Source organism: Bidens hawaiensis, unplaced genomic scaffold (genome assembly GCF_021521415.1).
Source record: "Bidens hawaiensis isolate Kalapana, Puna unplaced genomic scaffold, B.hawaiensis_p1.1 tig00029902_1, whole genome shotgun sequence".
NCBI classification, from domain to species: Eukaryota; Viridiplantae; Streptophyta; class Magnoliopsida; order Asterales; family Asteraceae; genus Bidens; species Bidens hawaiensis.
The window spans coordinates 109,056-118,970 of NW_027505164.1; the positions used below are offsets into that span (position 1 = coordinate 109,056).

A 9,915-nucleotide genomic window follows, 5' to 3' on the forward strand; every position below is an offset into this window, starting at 1 on the left:
GCGGCTCTTGATGCCATTTTTGGGTTTTAACAAGATTATTAAAGTCATAAAATCCCAATTTTATGAACAACGCAACGGAAATAAGTTTTAAATCTTGTTAATATGATATGTATAAAACCAATTTTACACATGCAAAACCCAAGCCCGGATCCAAATACGAAATACATACTATCAAACACATGTATGTCACTATAAGTCCATGCATGTTAAAGCTACCTTTCAAATCCAAGGAAAAGGAAGGAGATGATGATGAAGAAGGCAAGAACTTGAATATGAAGCTCCTCAAGCTAGCATACCCCAAGCTTTTCAACAAACACCATTTGTAGCTAGGATTTTCACACTTGTATCTTCTCCTTGTTACCCTTGCTCTTGGCCAAATCCAAAAAAAGGAAGAGAGGAAGATGAGAGTAGAGGATTTTTCCTCTAGTTCTTGTGTTACTAGTGTGTGTGAGAGAGAAAGGAGAGAGTGTCAAAAACGCACCTCACATCTAACCAATCCTTCCTCTTACATGTTGTATTATAACAAGAAAGAAAGAGAAGAGGGAAGAGAGGGTGGGGGGGGGGCTCTCTCTTCATTTTCAAATTATATATAATGTTTTATAATATAGAACCATGTTATAAAACCCCATGTTATTTTTAATAATCATATAACATAAGTGTCATGCAAGTTTAATTTGTCTTATATATTGTTATTTAACCAACTTAAATAACACTATTTAATGTCTTCTCTCAAAATATAAATCATCCATATGATTTATTTATTACACAAGTACAATGTATTTAGAAACCCCTTTCCAAATAACTCAAGTGTTAATATTTATTTGTTATGATCATATCATATATAAACAAATATTATTGGTGTTTGTCTAGCTTGTTATTGGGTATGATTCGACTTGGATCATGACATACTAGCCACATCAATTATAATAGGTGTCTTGGGCATATCGAGTCCAACATACACGACCTAAAAAGCGTCATCATGAAGAAGGAACATGTAGATCTTGAAGTATTCAAGCCTCTTCTTCCAACTTTACGAACTAGAGCCTCCACGTCCCGGAAGAGAAATGTCAGCGAGGCTTCCGAGCCTTCCTTCAAGATATTCATTTTTGTCATATTAGCGTACCTTTTTGTTGTAGGGTCTTCATCACTTGACCAAGATCCACAACGATGTTCTCCAGGAAGTTGAAAAACACAAACAGACGATCGTTGGAATGTACCGCCTTGCTGACGCAAGGGTTGCAGGCATGGAGAAGCAATCCTAGGAGTTTGATCAGTTGAAGAAGGATCATGAGAAGATTAATGGCTCACTCACCATTGGGATGGAGAACTACAAGAAGAATCTCCAGCTGAATGCTGCTTTTTCCATCGGAAGAAGATCAACTTGATGAAGCAAGCTCTCTATCCTACTTTTGATTAAACTACATGGGATCTTGAAGGTTTAGAGACTAGGGCAATGGAGCTCTGCGCGGAGACGGGTCAAGCTCCTGAGAAGGATTAATTCATGGGGAGCAAAGTAAAAGAATGTGCTGGAGGCGAAACGGAGAAAACAAAGGTGGAAGCTATTGAGGATCCTGCTATGAGGGCGACGAAGGATAATGAAGATAAGGCCTAAGCCCCCCTTGTTTTATGCTTTAGTTATTTTGATATGGTTTTAGTCTTAAACAATTTACTTTTCATGTCTTGTGGTGGTGCTTTGAACAATTTACTTTTATGTCTTTTAAACAATGAATAGCTTAGGTGGAGGGATCCTGTGTTTCATAACGAAGCCTTAGCCATTCCTAGCTTATTAGGAAAACTTTTGATATATCTGATAGAGGGATCCTGGGTTCCAGGATGAAGTCAGTGATATCGCTTTTGGTTTAATTTAATGACTACTTTTGGATTTATTATCGTCTATTTTTATTTTATGTTAAAAAAAGACATTGATAAAAACCTTTGTTGAAATATGCTTAGTCAAATTGGCTAAAAACATAAGTTTGAAAATAACTTTTCTCCATATAGTTAGAAAAGTTTATGAATGAACAAACTTGTTTAGATAGGATAGGGCTTATTCAATTAGAGATTTTTGGTAGAAGCCTTGACTTTTGAAGATGATAAATATCTCAGTTAAACTTGGAGATCTTGCAAGAAATATTAGAATAATATCCTTTGAGGATTTTCGAAATAAATAGGTAATCCTGAGTATCCTAGGGAAAATCCCAAAAATATATTTAAGTGGCCATAAAGATCCTGGGAAAAATACCAAAAATATGCTTAAGTGATCTTAAAGATCTTGGGAAAATACCAAAAATATGTTTAAGCTTGAGTTAACACCTAGGTGTTAAATACTTAGGACAAGCCAACCGTGAGTGACATGAAAATGCCAAAACCTTGGGTAAATATTTGGGACAAGCCATGGCTGTATAACATGTTCATAGTCATTCCATTGATAATATACTTAAGATCCAACATGTAGCCAATAACAACGAAATTGTCAGCCACCGTTAAATGAACTGGTCCCGCCATCTTGAACTACATGTGGGTTCATCCGACATTAGAGAAAGAAGAAAGTGGAGTTATCCCACATGGGTATAAAAAGAGAATTGAATTTGTCACACATTGATAGAATATAAAACCTGTGAGCTCCTTATAAGGAGATAGGCTCACAAGTAATATTCTTATATGAAAAGATATATCCAGTGGTCTTAGCAAGGGCACGAAGCACCTGACACGCATGTGCACAAGATCAAGCGATGGGCACAATGTATCGCTTTAATGGGGCACTTTACACTTCGCACGCTCGCATTGTCGTGAGCCGCTTGAGTGCCGTCTTAGTATTTTTGTAAAGGTTGAAGGATTAAAAGTGCAAAATTGGAGTTTTTAGCCCATCACGCTGCGTGACGGGCAAGAGACAAGCCCATCACGATACGCAATGGAAGTCTCACCAAACCCGATAATGAGTGGTGTCAACGCGATTGATAAGCCCAGAGGTCTATCCCGATACACAACGTAGCCTCCACGCTGAAATGGCGCGGGCCCGCCAAGTTGCGACATGTGGCATATGTGGTAGGCCACGTGTCAATAAGTGGCAGCCTCTGCGAATGCTGAGTCATTGCGTTACGCGATGGCCCTTCAAGAAGGCCATCGCAATTTGTGACGGACCCCAAAATTTGCTTATATAAGGGGGTGATCGACATCTCTCTCTTCACGCCACAAAACACACTCACTCTCACACATTTAGTCTCGTGAAGCATGCCAAGTTTTGAAGTATGCGCCAAGCTTCGAAGCTCCAACAGTTTAAGCTTTAAAAACATGATATAGAGTAGAATTACTGCTCAATTAGCCTTAGGCGTCTAACTCCAAATACCCATGTAAGGTAGGGGTTCCACTTAAGTATTATTTTATTATTATGGCTTAGACCATAGTTGGGGGTATAGCCCGTACCTTGATTACATTTAAGCATAATATAGCTTTTCATATACAGAGGTTTATAGTCAAAATAAAATTTCCTTTATGATTAAGATATATTAAGTTTATATATAAAGGTTATAGTTAAATTACTATTTATTTTTGAAGTAGAACCCCATTATAGATGTTTCTTCATGAAGAAGAAACGTAACATATAATTGGCAAATAAATAAAGGGACTAATGGTCCAAATATTTTATATAAATAAATGATTTGTCAAGGTTAAAGATATACAAAACAGACTAAAGGTCTAAAGCTAGATCGTTGATCTAGATATTTATACAAAGGGTTACTCTCATACTATTGGTCCGAGGTAACAATCAGAAGCAGAAATCAGTAACAGAAACTGATCATAAACACAAAGGTGAATATGCCCTAAACATTTACAAGCTCTTTAAGAGTCAAAATGTTTTCATAGGATCTACGAATTCTTAAAACATTGTGTTACAATAATTAGAAACAAACACTCTAATAAAAGTATATATGTGTCTGGATTCATTCATACATGGTGACTCGGCGTTATCTGAGACCATGCAAAAATCATCAGCATACCTCTAGAAGCCTACGGGGCTGTTTAGAGAAATGATTCTATGTAAATATTTAATTGTACAAGTACTTACGGTAAGCTTATCCCAATTGATTTGGGTGTCTTATGAATTGTCACAAAGGTATTATTGTTGATTTTAAAAAGGTACTGAAAAGATTTACAACAAGAGTCAGCATCATTCACCAGCTATGTGCTGACGTATCTTTCCCCACATTTGAGGGAATTAGTAAGGTTAGAACAGATTTGATGGCTGGACTAGAAGATTGGAGATTTAGTCATTAGATGCTATCTATGGCTCAAAAATTTTAAATCAGAATGTTATAAAGAATCATGTTTTCAAAAGGCGTGTATAATTTGGATTGTCAAACGGGTATTAAAACCCATTTTTCAATATAATAATAGTTTATTTAAAGACTTCCGCTAAAAGAACGTAACTCGAATATATTTACAAAACATGTACCAACTAATGGGTCACACGCTTAGGCCGTAAGTCGGGGTGTGACATGCTGGTATCAGAGTCATCAGTTTCAGCGAATTAGGTACTTGGATAAAAATTATCTTGGCATTAAACATTATGGATAAGTTTTAACAGTACAGATAAGATAGGAACCTATCCGGCTATCCCTATCCCTAATCTAACTTCGTGTAAGATGTCCGATCACAATAATTATTCCAATCAAGGATTATTCAGCCTCCATCCGTTAAAGGAAAGGGGCGTATGGGAACATCTCTACTCCCAATTCATGTATCCAGTGACGAATACTCATATCAAACAACAATGGAGCTAGATTCGGATTCATTCGATACTAACATCCCATCGATTCCAATAAGTTCAAATCAGAATATGTATGGATCAGTATCAAGTAGATCTAAGAAACCAATGATGCAAAGGTAAAGAAATAATGGCTTGTCTAGAAGAATATCCTCAGGCACAGGAATATATTAAATTTTCAGCAATTCAAGATCCCTACATTACCTATAATCATGGTGAATATACTCCAATTAGTTCACAGTATCAAGGAGCAACAAATGGCATGCAAGAATTTGACTCATTATGAAATCAAAGTTACCTAATGAGCAGAAACTAGGCTCAAGAAAGAAATGGAAATGGAAGAGAAAGAAAAAGAAAAAGAGACAGACAAGAATACCAAGAAGGGCAACAAGATCAAGAAATTAATTGTTCGTTGGAAGAAACAAAAAAATAAGAACCTTATTAGTTGTAAACAATGTAGTTGTAATAATTTTGTGCACTCCTGTAACTACAGTATGATAAATAAAAGATATGTTCTGATTTCGCCAATATTAAACTTATCTATAAAATTAATTATAGTATGTCAACATAAGAAAGCGCAAACTCTCAGAACCATCCTTCCAATAAAGCTGGAGGTGAGGAGAATGTTAGCAATGAAAAAAAAGAAATTCCAATCCAGTATATAGATGGAATTCGGAAGATGATTACAAAGCTATGACTCTAGTTCTTGACGCACTCAAGGACATCTATACAAGTGATGTGGTCTAAAAATATATATTATTATATAAATATCTCTATACTTTCAAGTATTTTGAGCCATGTTTTTATTGTATACATTCCTAATTGGTTCATATATGGGTTTTTAAGGTTCTAAAAGACAATGATCTAAATTAGAGCATTTTTTACTAAACTTGAAACCGAATATTTAAATGGTAATTTTAATAATAATAAACCTAAGTTTACATAAGGGATTACTCCATAGAATAGTAACCAGGTTTCTAAATTGTTCCAATCAAGTCACTCATAAAATCTTTTGTTCCAATCATGTCACTAAAGTTTCATTTTTGTTCCAATCCTAGATATTTTACCTGCATAGTAGGTAATCTAGGTTTTTTTTTTCATTTTTAAATTAATTTGACTTGCATAATAACTTTTAAAGGTTGCGAAAATTAGTAAAATTTATGAAAAATAATTTTAAAATTCCGAAAATTTGCAAAACGTATTTCGAAATATTGCAATAAATTGAGAAAATTTTAAAAAATTGCTAAAATGTTCAAAAAATATTTTTTTAATGGCAAAAAAAAAACACTTTCTCTATAAATATTACAACCTTTTATAAACAATACCACTTTTTTAACAAAAATATGAAAAATTACGAACCTTTTAATTATATTGTTATGCAAGAACATGACTAAACAATGATAAAATTTCAACTTTACCATGTCAAAATAAACCAAAGTATACAAAAACATCTTAAATGCTCAAACAATCAAAATACACCAAAAATCTTAGCATGTCAAAATAAACCAAAATAAATCCAAATGATTCTGATAAGCCCAAATGGGTCAAAAATACCCCAAATACCCCACAAACAGAGACTAAGTATACCAACAATGTGTACAACCGAGTATAATCACCTACTCTACCCCCTCGCGGCTCACGCTTCTTGACTCTTCTTTTTTATTTCTACCTTTTGCTCTTGCCACCTTTGGTTGTGGATCTTTTTTCTCCTTTGTGCAAGACCTAATGTTATTTCCAGTTTCTTTGCAGTTTTGACAAGTCACCTTTCTTGCAGTTCCAACTTTTTTGTTCTTCTTTTCTTTCTCTAAAGGGTCTCTTTTCCTTTTACTGACGGTCTACCGGGCATTCGTCTTTCTTTTGGAGGTAGGGGTTTAATATCATCTGTTTTAGGCCAATGCATACTTCCTTTCAACGGTTTGATACAATGTTTATATGTTTCCTTAAACATGCCTTTTGTAAACCAATTGCTGACATAAGTTTCTGGGTTCATGCTAAAGCTGCTACTGTATGAACACAAGGGATGCCTGACAATTGCCATGATCTGCACGTGCAAGTTGGTTCCTGAATCTTCACTACATATGCATTTTTTTCACTCCTTACTTCAAATATTTTGTTACCGCTAGGAGTAACTTCATAGTGCCTACATCATCAACCCAAAAGTCTATTAAAATTCATTACAAGATAAGAAAAAGATAAAAATATAACCATTACCTTTGTTTCTTTTTAATATCTTCTAGTTTTTTCTGATTATAGGGCAGACTTCATGTTCAAATCTTTCCGATTTTTTCGCCATTAAGAACATTCTACGCATCACAAATCTTCTAATATCTTCTAACATACTGATAATGGGCTTCCTTCGTGTGGTTCGTATGCGCGAATTAAAGCTTTCACTCATTCCATTCTCGAATGCATCACATGCCCTACCAACTTCAAAAAAAGCTCTTGACCAAGTAATCGGATTTCTTTCCATAAGATGATCATACGCACCCTTACTATTGGTTTTCAACTCTTTCATATGCCTTTCAAACCATTGCTTACTAGTGGACTTTGCAGCAGCCCAAAACAAATTTTTAGATTGAAGCCCACGAAATTTCTTTATAAAGTTAGCATAAATGTGTCTTGTACACTGCCTGTGCTCGGCATTTGGAAATACATCCTTTACGGCCTCTATAATTCCCTATTCAATACAAAAACATAACATAGAAGTTATAAACAACATATAGATAGGTGTGCAATAAGTACAAAGTACCTTATGTTGATCAGAAATTAGAGTTAGTCCAAGTCCACCTTCCATTTCAATGTCAACCCGCAATAGATTAAGAAACCATTTCCAATTTTCTTTATTCTCAACAGACACAACAGCCCATGCTAAAGGAAAAATATGATTATTCGCGTCTCTTCCAATAGCCGAGAGTAACTGACCATGATTTTTCAGAAAACATCCATCTAAACAAATAACTTTCCTACAACCACTGATCCACCCATCTTTAACAGCTTTAAAACAAATATAGTAACCACTAAAATAAACTTCTCCATTTGGCATCGTTTCCACGGCCATCTTCACAGTACTCCCCGGGTTTGTTTCCAATATCTCTGCTTGATAATATGAAAGTCTTGCATAATGCTCTTTCAACCCACCCTCATAGTCATTCAATACCTTATCTCTTGCTCTACCACATTGACCAGGACTCACTTTGCACTAGTACTTTTTTAGGATATCTTCTTGTATTTTCCTATAACTAATTTCGGGATTTTGAATTATTTGTTTGAAAAATCGTTTTGCAATCCAAGTATACGTAACAAGCGAACCCAAATAAAACTTCCTTGAGCATGTATGCTTATCATTTAGTGATTTTATTTGAAAAGAATCATCCTCTTTAATCCTAGAGGCCCAAAGCCTAAATGGACACTTCCACACATTCTTTTTCCTCCCATTCACATCGCTTTCAATTTCTTTGGTCCCGCATCTTACTAACAACCTATTGTGGTCGTTTACCGTGAACACTAATTGGTGACCATTTGCAACACCATAATCAGTTAGCATGTCTTTCAGTTGCGCGGGACTCTCAAATTTCATTGACACTACAGGCTTTGCCTGCTGCCGTTACTCTTCAGTTTTCTGTTGAGGTCTATCCTGTAGAGGTACTCAAATTGGATCAGTGATCGATTTCTAGGTTTCGTCGTAAACCTAATTGGTTACTTCCAATTACGTAAATCAATAGTTCAAACCGCACTCAAAGGTAGGGCATTTCCCATTTTTATAGGAACTTCTGTACCAGAAACAATGGTATCTCCAATTATAGCCCCCCTGGGATGTAAAATATATCTCTTCTCACCATCCCTATAGTGTATGAGACAAATGTATGCATTTCGATTCGGGTCGTATTCTATGGTTACGATTCTACCATATATGTCTTTTTCATTCCGTCGAAAATCTATTTTACGGTATAGACGCTTATGACCTCCCCCTCTATGCCCTGCAGTAATGATTCCTCTGGCATTACGACCTGCATTACTTCTTTTCAAGTTTCCCAAGGTGATTTCATATCTTTGAAAGAAAATGATGCTATAATCTATTCAGAAATAAGGAGATCCTTCTATATCGAAATTTCAGTTTCTAAAATCATAGGAAAATCCCTGGATAGCCCGGTAAGAATGTGGAGAAGAACCAAAACGGAATGGTTCCGCTTACTTAAAACTGAGAGGGGATGCCGCCTACTACTGAAAGACCCGTTTTTGCAACAGTTGCGTTCTTCTATGCAAGACGAAGACTTTCCAATCCAGATTAGGAACATAACAAGGATACACAACATCTACATCCTCATAATCTTCATCCTCAACATCCTTTTCATAGTCTTGTTCACTTCCACTCCAATATTCAACAGAACTAAGGTCAACTTCATCCCCATCATCGTTGTCAAAACAAAGTAAATCCAAGAAAGGATCATGAACATCAACATCATCATCATTATCACGTATAGTATCTTCTAAGTTCACCTGACAAAGTAAATTTACGATTATTAAAAGAATGAAACAAGTTTTTAAAATATCATATTCCCTAAATATCTCAACAACTAAAATTTTTAGTTATCTTTAGATTAAAAATCAATTAATTTATTTATTAAACTATAACCATTAAACAAAATTCAAAAATTGAATCACAAAGAAAATTAAAATATGATTGAAAACGTTGACTGAATTATTCACTGAAAATCTAATAATATTATTTCATAACCATCATTGTCACTAGTCTAATAATAAATTTAAAGTCAGAAAGTCACTTGCAGTTTTGATTGTTTGTACATGAGGTTCAGCCTATTTTCAGCTTGTTCCTTTTTCTCCAAAGTTTGAACCAAAAAATGGTTGTTATTAGTGCGGTGCCATTTACACTCTATTGTATGAGTTAACATGGTCAACTGCAGTCCACTACCTACAAAATGGTGGTTTACACACTGATTTGAAATGGTTGAATATCATGCCTAATGTTTGTATCTAATATAACCATCAGAATACTGTACATCACTGCAATGATTGGTCAGCCACCACAGTAACTTGGTTTTTTGTGTTTTGTAAAAACCTGTGAAAACCGCCAACCCGTCTCGTAGAACCCGTTTCAAACCTGGGCCGACCCATTTGTAAATGGTCCGGTT

At 35.2% G+C, this 9,915-nt stretch overlaps 1 protein-coding gene across 1 annotated transcript; it reads right to left on the bottom strand.

The window, feature by feature from the left end:
• Window positions 1–6,851: 6,851 nt before the first annotated feature.
• LOC143611177 (uncharacterized) lies at window positions 6,852–9,124 on the bottom strand. The gene is made up of 3 exons (XM_077085449.1): window positions 9,038–9,124; window positions 7,515–8,363; window positions 6,852–7,442 (listed from the first exon to the last, which is right to left on the bottom strand). The coding sequence occupies exons 2-3, from the start codon at window positions 7,821–7,823 to the stop codon at window positions 6,999–7,001; spliced, it is 753 nt and encodes a 250-aa protein (XP_076941564.1). The 5' UTR covers window positions 7,824–8,363; window positions 9,038–9,124; the 3' UTR covers window positions 6,852–6,998.
• Between the last annotated feature and the right edge of the window lie 791 nt (window positions 9,125–9,915).